General features: G+C 35.8%; 1 protein-coding gene across 6 annotated transcripts in view; it reads right to left on the bottom strand.

Annotated features, from left to right (window-relative positions):
* Positions 1-18414, bottom strand: part of GRM8 (glutamate metabotropic receptor 8) — a 301899-nt gene that overhangs the window by 40387 nt on the left and 243098 nt on the right. For 4 of the 6 annotated variants that reach the window (XR_010999002.1, XM_068189820.1, XM_068189819.1 and 1 more), the window contains one exon: positions 652-1587. Coding sequence is in view for 5 of the 6 variants with exons in the window: in XM_068189820.1 (XP_068045921.1) it covers positions 652-1587 (936 nt within the window). In the remaining variant the exon portion in view is untranslated. Of the gene's footprint in view, positions 1-185; positions 366-651; positions 1588-18414 lie in introns of those variants that run through there. The other 2 variants (XM_068189822.1, XM_068189821.1) reach the window with 2 other exon arrangements.

The following is an 18414-nucleotide window of genomic DNA, read 5'->3' as shown; positions in this document are numbered from 1 at the left end:
GCGTCACATGTCAGATGTGGTTTCCATCTATGTCTCAATCATTTAATTTCTTATTAAATTATCAGGAAAGTGTTTTCTTTTTGCATTGATATAATAATTAGTGAATTATGCCTTATAAGAATTTACACACAAGTCATTCACCATTCATTTCCTCCTGTTCTATTTTTGGCTCTTTAAAATTTTAAAAGTTGTGTGTGTCAACCAGAGACAAAAGTAATTCTTTTCATTCTGCCCTGGCATTTTTCTTCATTATTTTTGACAAATGTAAGTTGATCTTCTTAGACTTGTGGAATGCAACCAGTTCTATCAGATCTGTAGATGATAACAAAGATTGATAGTGCTTAATGTAACAGGCCACAGCATCACTGAAGGGCAATAACAAATGTTAGGAGAAACAGTCCTTAAAGGTTATATTGAGAATTTGTCAACATTTTTATGCCAGTCATACAGCAATCATAATCAGTTTCTTGTGTTAATATATAGGAAATCTACCTTTTGAAACATATACTTTATTGTTTGTGAATTCTGATGATTTATTTGCCATTTAGAATTACTCATTTGTAAGAGTGAAAATGTTTTAGTGCTGTAATTATTGAGAGATGAAAATAGAAAAAGAGTAGTGTTTTGACAGGTAAATACATCACCACTTACCTTCTCTGCTGATTGGGCCGTACCGAAAAAGATTGGAATAAAAGCTAACCAAATTATGCAGGTTGTGTACATAGTAAATCCAATGGGTTTTGCTTCATTGAAGGTCTCTGGAACCCCTCTTGTTTTAATAGCGTAAACAGTGCATGTGACCATCAAGAGAATACTATATCCAAGGGAACAAATGAGAGAAAGATCTGAAATGTCACATTTGAGAACTCCTCTGGCATTTTCTGGTTCAAGTGTCCTCTGCTCTCCATAGTCTACAATGGTATGTGGTGGATCAATGGCAAACCAGATGAAGACTCCAATAAGCTGCAAGGATATGAGGCTGAAAGTGATCACCAGCTGAGAAGCTGGACTAATAAATTTGGGAGCTGTGACAGATTTTTTACCTTGTTCAAATATTCTGTGAATCCTGTTTGTTTTGGTAAGCAATGCAGCATAGCTGAAACACATACCAAGTCCTAAAAAGATCCTTCGAAATGAGCAGACCACTGTATCAGGAGCTGCAATCATTAAAAAAGTAATGGAGTAACAGAGAAAAATCCCAGTCAGGAGCACATAACTGAGCTCCCGCCCAGAGGCCCTGACTATTGGCGTGTCGTTGTACCGCACAAATGTCACAATCACAAAGGTGGTGGCAATTATTCCTAGAATAGCTATGAAGACAGGCACGATGGCCCAAGGAGAATGCCACTCCAGTTTGATTATAGGGATAAGCTGGCAATCCGTACGGTTGGCATTTGGTCTCTTATTAATGGGACAGAGTTCACAGTTGAATTCATCCACCTGGTAATGGTAGCCCTCACAGCGCTCACAGTGCCAGCAGCAGGGCACTCCCTTCACGGTTTTCTTTCTTTCCCCAGCTTTACAGGGCAGGCTGCAGACAGATGCTGGATGAGTGTGTTCTCTGTTAGCCCACTGCATATCTTCTACCTGTGGGTATAAAAAATTAATGAGATTTCTATTTTCCTTCATTTATAATATCCTAATCCTGGCCACAGGTTTGTCATAAATCACTACTTGCTGACAGCACAAATACAGTTTACCATAATAAGAAACCTGTTTCTTTCCCTTGCACTGGCTTTAAAAAAGTGTTAAATGATTGTGTCCAATAAATCATTCATGCCACAGGCTTGATGAGTGTCATTAGTTTCTATTTACCTCTTTGCTGCTGACCAAATTGACATCTGTAAAGATATTTATTGACTCCAGGCTAGTTTAAAAGCAAAAAGTCTCATACATAGTGCTGTAAAGAGTTAATCACATGCAAATATAAATATCAGTAGTTCTCAAACATTTAATTACAAAATAAGTCTATTTTCAGAGTAAGCTTCAGAGCTTTTCTGGTACAGTAAAGAAATTGATTAAAATCTCCATGCATCAGCTCTGACAAAACAAAGAGTTCCAGAAAAGAAAGGTCTGTGATGCCATCCCTTCCACAAATGTGGATATTTTATACTTTTCCACCTTCGATGCCTTGAAATGCTCAAAACTGTTTTGTTTGCATTTCTAGAAGATTAAAATAAGTATATACTGCTTTCTGAATAACAGTGGAAAAAGATGTCATGACTACTGCCTTAGTTCTCCTGATATAATAAGTCCAGGGATCCTTTTGTAGCTCAGAACAATGCAATATTGTTTTAGAAATCCCGGCTTTCTCCACAGTAGCACATTAGCAAAATATACTTTTTTTCATTCACCTATGTAATTCTTCCTGCATGCCCTGCAAATGACATCTGAATGGGGAATTCTTGGATTTAAAGAATTTCCTATTTAAAATTATCACTCAGTTTGGTGCCAGCTGTCCTTAGCCCACCCTTATTAAAGCCCTGTTCTGCAGAGGTCACTGAGAGTGAACCAGAGCTGTGGTAGAGCAAAGCCCCTGGTGGGCACCAGAACCACTCCTTGTTGCTCCAGGCCCCACCTTTCATTCCTTTGTGAGGTGGTGAGCACTCGAGGACAAAGCATTTTCCTTGTTCTTGCCTGTTAAGTACTTAGCACTTTTGTTTCATTTGGAGTCTTTATTCATAAACGAAACAAAAGTAACAAAACTTCAGGCGTCAGGAATGTTTTCAGTTCCTTCTGGAGGAGGACAGAATGAGGACAGCTTATAAAAAGGGGTAATTTTGGCCTTTAAAGTTTATTTTTTCAGCAATTTTTCAACAGACTTGAGAGGACATCAGTGTAGCATTGCTGGCCTTATTTGCCTTCCCCAGAGAACCAGAGCACCAGTTACAGCACTGCGCAGGGTGAACAAAGCAGCCACAAGCAGCCATACACCTGCTCTCCTCTGTGCCCCTTCGGTGCAGGACTTTGGTGTTATTCTCCACTCCAAGGGAGCACAGAGTAACAAGGAGACAAGAATCGCTCATAAAACCAGCTCTGTGAACCCTCAGAGTCACTCGAGGATTTCAGCGGAGCGGGAAAGGATCCTGAATCTCCAGAAGTCAGCCAGATTTTATATCAAGGATTGTGATGACTATGCAAAACACATAATCTAGTGACTATGGAAAAGAAAATTATATAAGCAATTAGCTTCCTAAAAAGACCAAGAATAACCCAGTTTTGTATGAAACAGCTCTGACAGTGCTCCAGCAGAGTACTTGATACGCTAAGAAAATATTCACCTCTATTACAATCTCCTGGTTTTAATCACTGAAATCCTAAAAGCCCACATAACCCCTTATTGTTTCATCTACTAGACATGAGAAAAAACATGCTATGATGAAATTAATATGATAGTAAAGACAATTTGCCTTCACATTTTTGCTAGGAGAATAAATACAAATCTTGTGATCTAGTCACATGCTACAATAATGGGGGGCAACAATACCCATGGTCATTAATCCAGGTTTGTGGATAAGTTTGGAATGACTCAGAAAACGATAGTACTACATATTGGCTAGATTATAGCACACAATAAAGAATCACCAGGAGAGCAGACACCACCTTATCCAGCATAAACTTAGAATGGCATGGACGGGCAATATCTCATCCGGCAGAAAGCCTGATAGGATAAAGCTTAGCTGTCCAATTTTTAAGCATATTTGAATTTGCAAGGTGAGTTTATACCAAATCAGTATTTAATACCATGAGGCTACAGTGGTTCTTTTCTGCCATTAAGCATCCTAAGGTCACATTTACTGTATTGTGAATACAGTAGTGGTTTAGATAAGTACAGAGAATTCCCTTTTGTCTTTTAGAGTTTCTACCTTAATAAAAAGAAAGTTTAAATTTTTTTTTAAATCCTTTAATTTAACAGCTATTTACAATTTCACATACTTTTGTCCTGACAGTATTTTAATTGACTAAAAACATGCCTAAAATCTCTTCATGGTTTGCAAAACATTAAAGTGCCTCAGATTACACCTCACATTGGCAACGACTGATAATAAATTCCTACTTCTGAAGCTAGCTGGCAAAGATTCATATATGTTTTTCACATCTGATACAAACTAAAAAATATATAATTTACAGCATATAAAGTTATATAAATTTATGAATGCTAAAAAACTCACTCAATGAAGAATTGTTTTTCCTTATAAATTAATTATTAATATAAACACTATTGACTGATTAGCCATAGAAAGAATCAAACACAAATGAATCTTCAAGTATAAAAAGCTCTAAATCAATGTAGAAAATAACCAGAATGAATGGCTGGGGCAGGTGGATTTTACAAGGTATAAATCCTATGTTTTAAAATCTTGATTGTCTGCATTAATTTTCTAGGCAAAAACCCACATGCAAAGTGACCTAGATTTATCAAAAAGCTTAAAAAATATTATGAGTTTTTCTTCATTAGTTTTGTGCTAGTACAAATTGTAGTACTTTTGTACTACTGTTTAAGAAGAAAGAGGAGATATAGTCCCAAGAAACACTAGCCAGTGTTTGAAATTTAAAATTGTTTCAAAATACTTGTGTACCTAAGAAAATTCTGGCATTGTAGGATGATAAATGGAAATTTGTGGAAAGATGGGATTCTTCCATGAACACAAACATCTGACAACTCAGTTTATAGCTCCATTAATAGGTAATGTGCCACAGTAAAAACCAATCAGCTGAGCAAAGCTGTTAATTCTGAGGATATGATGATAACATTGGTCTGTATTTTAAGTTACAGTCTGCAGAAGAAGGTTGTATTGACCTCATTTTGACATAATTCAATGGGCTTCATTAATGAAGATTAACTCCTTCTGGAAAGCATATTCTGCTTTCATTTCAGCCAAAAGCAACCCAGTTCACCTAGCCCAAGACCCACTCCACGATGAGCAAGTGTGCTAAGTGGGAATAATTAGTAGATTCCTTTCACAAGCCGACTCTTGGTTGAAACCAAAATGCTGATGTGTGTATATCCTCAGACTGCTACTTGGACAATACTGTAGTAGGAGCAGAAGATAGAGCAGGGAAAACTGTACCTCAGAGTGAGCACTGTGCTTTTATTACACTTGAACAGGTCTGTTAAGGGTTTCTGTATATGTAGACTTTACTAACTGAAAAGCCATGCTAATTCTGGTCATCTGGTTTTCTCCCAGCTATCCACAACCTGCAGCAGTCTTTGCCTGTAATGTATTTTTGAGCTATTATTTTGCATAATATAAAAGTAATAAGTAAATGCAGTACAAAACATAATTACAATTGTGTTAAATATCTATCAGTTTTTTTCAGTGATTGTATGTATCAAAGATTCCAGTTCCTTGAACTTGTGCAGAAGATTCACCCATATCATTACCTTTCTCTCTTTATGAGCTAGTACTATTGATCCTACTTCTTCTCTGAGATTATTTTTATACAATAAATGACAGCAGGAACTGTTAAGAAACTACAAAACAAGGGAGGATCATTTGGGAACATAGAATAAGGGACAATTATAATTTCCAGATATACTGAAAACCTTTAATAGTCAAGCTTTAAAGGGAATTGCTGGATGCTCATCCTCTTCTGAAAATCATAATTTTTTATGTAGACATAAACACTTTGCAGTAGAACTTTCAAAAGTGCCAAGGGGAACTTGCTCAATATAGCTAATTAATTTAAATGAGAGTTAAGTGCCTTGTCTGTTTAACTGCTTTTAAAAATCCCACTATGTTTCCATCTGCAGTTTTCACAACACAAATACTTTGGAAAACTTGCCCTAAAATGATCCAAAAGCTCAAATGTTACAAAACTAACTTCAGAGGATCCTAACTTTAGGTACATATTTCTAAAGATTCTCATGGGGGAAAGAAACTGTCAAAGAGGCCAAAGTCAGACAGAAGAAACACAGAAAATAAGGTGGTTTTTAACATTGAAAAAGGATTAAGTTCTGCAGCTCTTCAGCTCTTACTGATTAAAATGCCTGGGTCTGCAGGATTCTTTATACTGCTCAGACCCTACCAAGGCTGAGCAGGTCTCAGATTGTTAAGTAGCCTTGGATAAACATGGTTTCTGGAAGACTTACTTTGTCATGTCATTTTCATGTGACGTCTTCTAGATCAAGTTCACTACAGTTTATTACAAGGCAAAGTTCATTGCTAAATGTATCTAACATCATCTAGATCAGCTGGACTGGGATAGCCTAACTCTGTACCTATTATTAGTAATGGTTTAAACATTATCTCAATTTTATTTGAGTAGCTTCTCTGAATTTGGAAAATGCCTGATAGGTTGATGTGCTATCACAAAATACCTCACATTTCCCCAAAATGTGGTTCCATTTCCTACTATTCCAATACGTACCAGAGTGAAAACATCAGAAATACTTTGACAGTGTGTCTGCAAGATGTGTATTCATTTGCTATGAAATGCATCATGATACAAAAAGAGAATGGCTTCATTGATATTTTAATGGACATAAATATCATCTCTACATGAGATATCTGCCTGATGGGGCTGAAATTTTCTTTAATGTGCAGCATTAAGATTCACAGTTCACTAAACCATTAAAATACAGACAAAATGCCATTTCATATCAAAACCAAATAAACACCTCTGTCCTTCATGAACAGTGCAAATACAATTCCCTCTAATATATAATAATAGAGCTACAAAATTAGTGATGTGAGAACTTGGCTAAAAGAATACAAGATTGACATGATACAGTACAAATAGCACATTCACATTCCTGGAACCCACATTCTTCCAATAATCAGGCAACTCATTCATTTAGCAATGCCCTCAGCAACTGGAGGAGACTGATCAAAAATGCTACTAATAGGTCAATTATAATTTCTGAATTATGTGTCCAATATATACGCACAAAAACACTCTGTTTCCTGTTCTTAATTATTGTGGAGAAACTTATCAGTTGCTTAATTCAGCAACCCAGGAACAATATAAAGACACCTGGAAAAACCTTCAAAGGGTTTTTCAGAGTACATCACTTGGCTAATATTTTAATGTTTCTGATTATGCTATATATGCTTGCAAGAATTTTCATTTTTCTTTCAATTTTTAGAGCCAGATATTAATTTAAAAAATGAAAAATGAATGTTTAATTGTCTTACTGTAACAAATAGAATTATGTGAGTTCTGGATAGAGTAATGCAAATGGCAATTAGAAGAGCTGTGGGAGCAGATAGATATCTTGTTTTGTAGTCAGTTAGCCAAGACTTTCAGAAGGATCAGTTTTACATATGAAGTCATAGGACTTCTAATAGATATTGAGATTCTTAGCTATAACAATGACAAAGAACTAAAATATCACCTCCAACTATCACTAGGAATTTTTCTTATATTTATCCCAAGTTCCTGGAAGTATTTACCTTCTGACAAAAAAGGTCCATCCTAGGAGCACAGCAAGTGAGTGAATTAAGGGAATTTTATCTAGTATTTGGATTTTAAAATTGTCTTCTATATCTATTCTTACAATAAAAGTTAAAGTCTTTAATGTACCTTGTCCAATCAAGTAATCTGAACCATTAAAACCCAAAAGTAATCTGAAACTGGTTCAACTAAACGAATTCATTATGAGTCTAAATATAATGACCATTGCATTCTGTCTGCCAGATAGACTTATCCCATTAGAGAAAGCTGGGTATACCTACAACTATTTAACAGGCATGTACAGAAGGGAAATAAGTCAATGAAAAAAATTCAATGAAAAAATACAATTTATATTAAAATAAAACAAAATAAAACAAAACTGAGAATTACTCCAGATTGACATGCCAGTATAAGATCACTATCATTACCAAATTTGTCATATTTGCTGTAAATTATTTATATAATTCACCCTATATGTGGTAGTCTGTTATTTTACAGTTGGTTCTTCTGTAGTAGCCTTTAATATTCCTTGTTACATGTTTGTAGTGGTTCATTCTATGTACCCCATTTGGCTTCCCTAATGGTTCAGTCCTGAGTTTTTTACCACAGCTTTCCCTGCCAAAATGTATGTCAATCCACATGTCAATCCAGCTGTATACCTCACTTGTTCCCTTGTCTCACCCCTGTCTGTCAAAGATAGCACACCCCTTTGGTTCTGGAGTGTTCCCTGTCTTTCACCCCTTCCTCAGGGCACAATTGGATTGCAAGGTTTGCTCCCTCCCCACGCTGGCTTCTGTTGGGGGGCCCTTACCCTGCACCCCTCCCCTAATGCCCTCCTATTAGTCAAAGGTTGTGTCCTCCCCGTGTTCCCCCCATCCCTATAAAAGCAGCCCCTTCAGGCTCAGATCTGGTTCACTTGCTCTGCCTTGACTTTGACATTAAACTTTTGGAGACTCAGACAAGTGTCCCTCCCTTATTCCTCTGCCTCGGTTTCCTCGTGCCCTGTGCCTCTGCTGCGTTACCCACGCCGCAGCGATCACCGCCACCCACAGCAGTCTGGGCAGAGCCTCGGGGGCAGCCACGCGCGTGTCTGCCCTGCAACCGCAAGCGGGACATTTATAGCCAGCCGGTGAACCTCCATCCCGAGGCTGCTAGAGCCAGACACACTTATACAGATGTTTTTCCTAACAACTGAGATGTCATTTTCTGTAATTTTAGGCATAGATATTCCAAGAGTTCTGCAAAGAACATGGAATTATATATTTGGTTTTTCCATGTATGGTAAATATATAATGCAGTCTAGTATCAGTTTGAGGAGTCTGAGAAGGTTGATGAGTATGAAAGGATCAGGCTGAAATACTACAAGACATATAATTTTTTCTGTTTTTCCTTAGGATCAGAAGTACAGGTTGTTTGTTGAAAGAATCCAGATGGAAGCCGATTTCTCCTGTCTGTAAGCTCACCTGCCCAAATTTCCTCTTAGGCAAACCACTTACCTCTCTCACAGCTTTCTTAAAGGAAAAACAGTTAAATTTAACGTCTTTTTTTTTTTTATGTTTGCATTTTAATATTTACATACTATTTACATGTATGTATGTATGTATAATTATTTTTAAGCAAGTATGATATAAAATGTTCAGGAAGGAAGGAAGGAGATATTATTCGTGAAGACACAGCCTAAATTTCAAGTGGGGATATAAGTGATGTCCATCTCTCAGGTTTAGAAGGCTTTTTGCCCAACAATTACTTATAGTTTAGAAAATTTGACTAAAACAACTTTTAAAACTGAGCAGTATATTTTCAAAGAATCAATACCAAAAGCATCATTGTAGTTCTGTGCTTTCTCAGCATGTCATAATCTTTTCTTGTCATCTCCAGTTTTCAGAACTGCAAGATCACCAACCTCTGGAATTACTAAAATAAAGAGAATGCATTTTTATTGTTCTGAACATATTAACAAGTCATTCTCAGATAGAGAAAAATACTTATAGGGACGGATGCTCTAAGGCAATACATAAAAATGGAAAAGAATGCCATAAAAATAATAAAGATTCTTATGTTCATAAATAGAAAGGTTTAAATACTTGCCTTGCTTTATTAATGCAAATATGGTATTTAGTGGGCTGATACTGTAATTTTACCTCAGAGAAACCAACCCTACTATTTAAGTCATATAATTAATGACTGGTGAATACTTGCATAGAGGAACATACTGTGTTAACCTAAAACAGGGAATAGTCATGCTATAGTATCACAATATACAGAGGAATTGTGCTATACAGCCTTAAACTGCTAGACTTTATATGGCTTGGGATCTAGCTTACTTTTTTTAGTTGGTCTTGGCTTATTTTGGTTTGGGTTTTTTGGGGGGGGGGTTTGTTTTGTTTTTTACTTTTACTTTTCTTGTACCATGATTTGGTTTCTTCTAATTCTTTCAAAATTGCTGGCCCTAGTAGATACCTGGTACAAAGGTAAGAGGAGCTGCAGTAATACCTTCTTCAATTTTCCAAACAAGAAACATCAATGTGGATGGAGTACTTGGGAAATAAAATTTTATTCTTAAATGCCTTGGGGAGGATATAACATTAAGTGCAATGATTAGCAGGTCTTCAAATAAACAGTTACTGTTTCTGCACTGTGTAACCACCAAATGGAATTTTACAGAAATCTAGTAGGCACTTCTAATTAATATATGCTATTTTTTTTCTTTACTGAAAGCATGAACCACAATTAATTTTCAAGCACTTGCTTCTGAAGATAGCCTCTTTATTTACAAAGACAAAAATTACCCCAAACAAAATCAAAGAATCCAAACAAACCAAAACACACCACCACAGAAATATCCCATTCTAGATTACATTAGCAGACTTCAGATTTTTTGAAAGCTATTTCAGTTTCTATATTTTAAAAATATATAATTAGTACCAATGTATCAGACTGAAAATCAGCTTTCCAAAGTTATTCTTTATGCAGACCACTTTCACATAGAAAATCTCTCTCATATGTCCTTACCTAGAGGTCCTTGCCGCCCTTACATGTCCCTGACATGCACTTGAAGAGAATTTTATGAGCATTTAGAAATAAAACTCATGCATAAGGATTGAAGTCATTATATGCTATCAAAAGCCGACTGTGCCATAATTTTGCATATGCAATTAAACAGGTGTTTAAGAAAAGACCGAATGTGGCACTAAGTGCCATGGTCTAATTGACAAGATGATGTTATATCATAGGTTGCACTTCATGATCTCAAAGGTCTTTTCCAACTCACATGATTCTGTGATTCACAAACACTCGAATTAAAAACAAACTAACTAACTAAATTCCCCAAAAACTTGTCAGATTTAAATTTTGAAATAAATGGGCTTTTGAGAGGAAATCTTCCACCATCACATTTTTGTCAACTGATTGGTTTTGATCAGCTCTAGTAGGAAGGCTATGTGAACCATGATGCTTGAAGTACTTTTTTACTTCCTACAGTTGATCATGCAGAAATAGCCTGCAAGCATATCTTAAAAAATTTAGTGCTTTGAGAAAAGAAAAGGAGCATAATTCTGGCAAAGAGTTTTTTAACATCACTTTGTGCCTGGAGAATCTCCTCTATTCTTCCCAAGGCCCATCACTAGTTTAACAGCTTAGCTGCATTTCTTGATGCAAGTTTTAATATCCGTAACAAACATGCTCCCTCCCAAATCCAGTTCTTTCAGCTACAGTTACCTAAGTTGGAACTGGCTTGTCCCAGGCCCAGTGCTCCATAGCTACTGTATTTCCTTCCAATCTGTGTCAGGTGCCTTTCAAACCCAATGGTCCCCAGATTCTTCCTCACTTCACAGCTCAGCATAGACAAAAGGAACACAAGGGGTTCAGCACAGTTAGTTGCCAGTTGTTTAATATAGATTCTTTTTTTTTAAATTTTAAGACTATATAATTTCATGTCCCATTTGTTTCATGAAAAATATTCATCATGGCATGCTTTTAATTATTGTATTGGTTAAAGGTGAGTTTATCAAAATGAGAGCTGCTGTCCCCAAACTCCTTCATGATGGGCTGTGAAACAAATGTACTGGGCTAAATCTTCAGCTAATTTAGTTTAGCCCAGTAAGTTTAGTACCATTATGCTAACAAGTTATTATTTCTTAATCTGTCACAGTTTTGTTATCTTTAATATTTAATTATTTTTAAAATAGGAATTAGCCAATCACAAAAAGACTTAGTTTAATATGAAGAAAAAATGCTGATAAGTTTGTTTAGGTTTTTATCATTCCCCCTATTTTTACATGGTTTAATCTACCTCATATTTTTGATCAGAGCAAAAGGCACTGTGTGCATGAAACTGAAAAATGAATGGTCCTAAATTCCATCCTGCACAATTCTTCCTACAAATTAATACCAACACAGATAATATATTCTTTTTATTCCCGCTGTGCTCACAGACCAAGATGTCAATTGCACTAAGGGCTATACAAATCTACAAGAAAACATTATGATCTCAATCCCAAGGAATTCACAGTCAAACTAGAAGATAAAGGAGAGCAGAGTATTGGCAGAATACAGAACAGACCATCGTAAAACTGTTAAGGCAACACAGATCAGCATGATAGTCAGCAGCCATCTCAAACAGGGGCTTTTTGAGGAAATTTTGCAAAAAAGATTTTTAACGAGGTAACAGAAAGAGGAAACCAGGGCAATTTTGTATCTATTTACTGAGCTTTCCATCCAAGCAGAAGACAGACAGCATGAAGGCATTGGCCTCATCAGTGACCTCTCAAAGAACAGCATAAAACAGCTGAAATATCCTATGCATCTTAGCTTCTAAAAATGTTTTAGCAAAGTGAAGCACTTGAAATTTTGGGAAAAGTTGCCCTCACTTCAGCAACCTTCTTTGACTCTGACAGAGGAACAGACAAACTCAGCTGAAATACAGGGATCAAATTTATTTATTTGTCTGGAAAAAAAGAGGCACTATACCTAAACTGTTCCTGACACATTTGTCCAACCTGGTTTTAGGAAACAAAAGCTGTAGTACATTATACCCTGAAACATATCAAACTCTAAACCCCAGAACAATACTTTAAGATGGTTTCCCACTTCAATGGTACATATCCTATTTTCCAGCTCTTCTTCATGAAGAGTCAGATCTTTTCATGCTAAAGACTTTGAATTTTCAGCACTACATAAACAAAAGAAATAACAATAGCCCTTTAAACACAGTTCCAGAGGGGAAGCAAGACCACAAACACAAAATGTGTGTAAGTCTGAACTAACTCAGAACAGGCAGAAAATAGATTGTATTTTATACTGAGATTTCCAGCTGCAGGAGAAGAGCTTTCACTGCCAAGTTTACGCTGTTGCTTAGAATGAAGAGTCAATAATAAAATTTAAAATTCTGCAGAGCAATGTAGTGATCTGTCAGGAACAAAAAAAAAGCACAAGGAAGAAGTTAAAACTAGAGAAAGTGCCACACAACATGTTTAGTTGGGGGTGGTGGTGGGGGGGGAAAGAAAGAAACCAAACCCAAAAATACCTCTTACTAAAGAAATAAAGGTGAAGATTTTCAAAATGAGAGAAAGTGAGAGAGTTTCATATGGACTGAAAATATTGGAGTTTATTTTACAATATTTACAGAACTGAGTAGATAGCAAGCTCTTGAGACTTTATGGGGAAGTATGTAGAATTTGAAAATGGGAAACATAATGCTTATATGATGAAAAGGGAGGGAATGAAGAAGCCAGGGAATTATCAATCATTCATTTTGACTTGGATTCCAAGAAAAATCCTGAAAGAAACAAACACATTTCAAAAACACAGAGAAAACAAACAAGACAAGTAACAGCCAAAAGGGATCTGTCATCAATGGGCTGTCACATTTCCTTCAGTGAGAGGGAACAGGCAATGTGGATGAGAGACAAGCAGCCAGGTGTCATTTATCTTAACATTAGAAAGATTTTTGACAACATCTCAAATTACAATCTCAGTCACAAGCAACCTAGTGAAACAGATTTAGCCCCTAAGGGCTAGGTGCAGATTATATCAGAAAGCTGAGGAAATATAAAATTTGTAGTTGATTTACTGTCAGAATGGAAGGGATGGCACTGGGTGTGGTCTAGAAAGGTCTATTGTTAGTCTGCTGTTATTCAATATTTGTGATAACAACTCATTTTGTCTGGATCATAAAATAGAGTATAGGGTGATCAGATTTGGGCAATAACACTGGGAAAGGCTGAAGCCATGCTGAAGGTCAGAATACTTATTTCAAATGATACTGCAGAGTCTAAAAAAATGAAGCATACAGTTTAACAGGGACAAGAAGCAGTACATTATGGGTCAGGAAGGACAGAGGTGGCAGCTCTTCAGAAGAAAAAGAGATCTCCGGGCTCTAGTAGATTGTGATATATTGGAACGATGTCATACTGTTGCAAAAGGGGCAAATGCCAGATAAATGCAGATAGATACAACAGTTTTCCCCTTTATTCTCCATCATGACTACATGAAATTATGTTTCTCCTATACTCTGCACTAGTGAGACTGCAGTCAGAACACTTTCTGAAGGTTAGGTCATTGTATTTCCCTTTGAAGGAGAATCAAATGGGGAGTCCAGAGGAAATCTGCCAAGATTAGAAGCATGTCTAGAAAACACGATCTATGTGACTAAATTGAACAAATTCCTCTTGTATAGCCTGAAGAAATAACATAGCCTAGGAGATAAAACAACAGTCTTCAAATACATGAAAATGATGAGGATGTGCATGATGTACACTGAATAAAATAAACTATAGGCTTAAATTACGGCAATAAGGAGCAAAGTTAGGTATTTTTAAGATACTTTGGAGAGATAAGAGTAGCTAAAAAATGAAAGACAATGCCTTCAGAAGCTACAAAGTCTTCACCCTTAAAACAACATAAGTGTAAAAGATGTTAACTTTATCCAAGGGCTAGAGAGTCTCTTGAGATCCCTTTTGCTGTCTTCTGTAATGCAAAGGCAGATTTCAGGTACTAAATGTTTTGAGAACAAATAAAAATATCATAACTAGGCTAAATAAATAGGAAAATAGAAAAGTGTTAATGTACTCTTTTGTCAGCTAAATTCTTTAGGCTGTGTTTTGCGATTTCACAGAATACCTATTTAGGAAAAAATATTTACAAGAAAAAAGTAAACAAGAAATGGTAATGATCCTACTTTTCCTACGTCTTGCATAATTAATGACACATTTTAAATATTGTATGGTAAATTGCTTTTGTTTACAGGTAAAATGCTTCTCTAAGTGTTAGGGAAAAAAGGTCTAAGTAAAAGAAATCACCACTGCTGCAATAATAAACTGTTACCCACATAAGGGAACTTAAATCAGTTTGGGATATATTAAGCATCTAGCATGTAAAAAAGAAGTCCAAATTGGAGTCCTATATATGAATGGAAAAAAGGTAGAGAAGTTGTCCTTAACCAGTAAAGTGATGCACAACCTGAAGCAAAAGATGATCCTAAATAAATAACCAGGTTTATGACTCGATAAATCTTTCATGGCTTTCTTCTAGAGCTCTTGCTAAAGGTTGCTAAAGACAATCTTGTATTCAGCACAAAACCAAGTATAGGAGTCCTCTTGCTTCTATGCCTCCCAGCATTTGCTCAAGGGATTCAGGACATTGCCTCTGAGAGGATTATTAGAAGATAAAACCCGCCAAACAAATGAAAGTCAGAAAAGTTTAGAAGTTATGACCCCATCTCTGAATCACTATGCAAAATCAATATTTACAGCTCACCTGCTCCAACCAGCCCACAGTGCTGGAGATTGTCCAGCCTCCCAGGGCAGCCTAGTACTTAATTATCCTCATCCTTAGAATCTTCCAGCATGTCTGCATTAGACATCTCTCACACTAATTCAAATCCACTTCTTCTCCTAATAGCCAAATTAACTATGCCTAACACAGTTCTTTTCCTGAATAATCCTTTCTGTATTGGAAGAGATTAACACAACCCCCCTCAGTGCAGTTTTTTCCAGACTAAACAACCCTAGTTTGCTCTATCTTTCCCTAAAGGCATACTTTTAGATGGCTGATCATCTTAACTGCTTGCAGCTGGACTCTCTCCAGCTACTTTACTTTTCCAACTGAAGTCACAGTTCTGCTAAAGAGCTCACAGCACTGAAGAAGAGAACAGATGAATTACATCACAAGTCTAGGAGTTCCTTGCTGTAATGGCCTCTGATGATGCAAATCAGTTAACTATTCCAAAGCTATTGCTTAGCCTTATGCCTAAGTTTTCCATGAAAGGGCAGTTCACTTCAAATCCTGCAGTTACCAGAAAGAGCACTGCAATCCTCCTTCTTTGACCCAGTAATTTCAAGCATATTATATTCAACACTAAATCTGTTTACTGCAAGTTGAAGTTACAATTAAATTACCTATGCATTCTTCTTTCCCTGCCTTAAGATGTATTAATATCACCATTAAATCTAGTGATACCATTGTGGATATTCAGAAAATAGTTCTCTATCTTTAAATATTTTTTAAATAGTGTTTGGGGATTTATCAGGATGAAAAGACCTGGATAAATATTAGATGACTATCCTAAAGTAATTAATATTAGTGCAAGATGAAGAGAATTGCAGCAAAGCAAACAGAAAAAAAAATCATAGAGTAATGTTCTGCTAACTGCTGGTTACTCTCTTTCATCATATAATAAACATTGAAGGCCTTTTTCATTTTCCATTTAGTGATTTTTAATTTAGTGGTAGACTTCCATTATGTAACACAAATGAACAATAATTAATTTAATAATTTAATATGCAATTTCTGCTTTTAAGGACTTTTAAACAATTTACTTCAATCTTTAAAGGGCGGCTCAATTTTCAAATTACAAGACATATATAAATGTTGGGGTGGTGCCAATGCTAAAATTCACATTAGCTTGTATCAGGGGAGTAGCTAACCCTGTTCTGAAGTCCTCTGTATGAATGTAAAACTCTCCAGGAATTCATTTAAAAGCTCCTGAATTTTTATTGTTCTATTACTGCTCACATTTTTTTACTGTGAAAGAGAAAAGAATATTTTAAAACTTACGTGCTATGCTTGTCATTCCTTTCCAGTTTGTTGAAAAAACAGGAGTATGCTTGGTCCTGTTGGTTATGGCTATTCAAAGAACAATTCATTCTAATCATGACACTTTTACAAAGGATGAACACAAAAAGCTATAAAATACCTACCACCCACTCAAGAATCCTGTGACAAATTCACAGCCAAACATAGAACTGCAACTTAATGCTTCATTTGAGAAACCTGACTTTCACTCACCCTGACAAGGTGAGAAAAAAGTCACTATTCATCCTAACCCTCAAGCAGAGACTGTTTCACTGGCAATTTACTATCATTCTAATGAAGAAAAAATGGTTATCAAATTTCACTATATTTTCCCAGCAGCTATCTTTTATCCATTTTCTTTTTTGTTTATTTGTTTTTCTCTAGAGAATCAGTCAAGAAATCTATTCTATTGAGAGGCAAAAAAGACTTATTAGGACCAAAGTGAAAAAACTTCAGAAGGAAGACAAGTTGTCATTCTTCTTCGGTTCTTCTAACGTCATTGGTTCTTGAATCTATGTTCTGTTTTGATTTTCGGTCTTGTCTGAAATAGTTTCTGTCTAATATGGGCAGTTCTTAAAATAACTTAATGCTCTTTTAACATCTGTATTCAGCCTATTTCCTCTCCATCACAAAGCATATTATATCAATACAACCCATAACCTTTCAGTATCATAAAATCCCAATTTTATTCCATGTTTCTTGTATTTTTTGTCTTGTATCCACTTTTCATTTACTGTAGACCACTGTTGACTTATCTTTTTAATCTAGAATTGGTCCCTAGCAGATACAATTTTCATTTTGACCTAAGACACTAACAGTAGGGAAGAACAAATCCCGAGTCATACTACTTGACATACTAAGATCATACTAAGATCAAGACTAGTTTTGTGAAACCTAACTAGTCTAAAAACCATAAGAGTCTCTTCTATTTTCAGTCTTATGTAGAACAAAGAAAGCTAGCAGTACAATTTTGAGAAGAATAGAAGAACCTAAAACATTTTTACTTGTCTCATTGAGTTTTATTTTTAATCCAGCATCAACAATTTTTAGTCAGATAACATGGGTTTGTTAGAGTGAAAGTTTGAACTCTACTGCCTTATTGCATGCAGGCAGAAGAACATCCTGCAGGCCATATGATTGTCATATTTTGTTTATAGATATAATCATATACAGCACTAAGTGCTTTTGTTGTGTATTTCACTGTACTGTGTTCTTTTGTTAAACACAGGGCTTAGGTTCAGCATTTTAAAAACACCTATCAATTATATAATAGCTACCACAGGAAAAGAAGAGGCTTTCTGACTTCTTGAATGAAATACTATGGCCTACAGCAAAGCTTGAAACTTATTTAATGCAGTTATGGAAAACATCAGAAGATTTTTGAGTCATTTTCTTTTACCATGTCACAAGAAAGGGAACTAATAGATTTTGAATCTGCAACTTCCAAAAATAATTGACCAGTTTCAGTGTTGATGGATTCCTTCAGTATTAGATATAAGACATGAGGCCTAGAAAAAAGGATAAATCAAATACTGATTAAAATATCATATGATCTCTTTATGCCTGAAGGGAAGCTCACTGTCAGTGTGAGGTTCCCAATTTTTACTAGTTCACCAATCACTGTGCTTAAGGCTGATGGTGGTTATTGCTGTCTCTCTGATAGTTCTTCACATCAGTGTAATTTTAATTTATAGTTTTAGTCACAAATCAAGATTATTAGGGAAAAATGCATGCCCCTGAGTGATTTATATCCTCAGTGCATACACTCCATAAATGTGAAAGCTTATGCATCTTATTATTTCTAAGAGAATGTTAGAAATCTGTTATTGTAAAATCTCTTTCTTATTTTAACTCTTGTGCTCTAGTGAAAAACAAAACACACAAAAATCCCAAACCAAACAATAAAAGGAATACAAGTGAATTGTGTCTTCAAAATTCAGTGTT

The sequence above is a fragment of the Anomalospiza imberbis genome, chromosome 5 (genome assembly GCF_031753505.1).
Source record: "Anomalospiza imberbis isolate Cuckoo-Finch-1a 21T00152 chromosome 5, ASM3175350v1, whole genome shotgun sequence".
Taxonomy (NCBI): domain Eukaryota; kingdom Metazoa; phylum Chordata; class Aves; order Passeriformes; family Viduidae; genus Anomalospiza; species Anomalospiza imberbis.
Note: the sequence above shows the minus strand (reverse complement) of the source record. Positions and strands in the feature narration are given on the sequence as shown.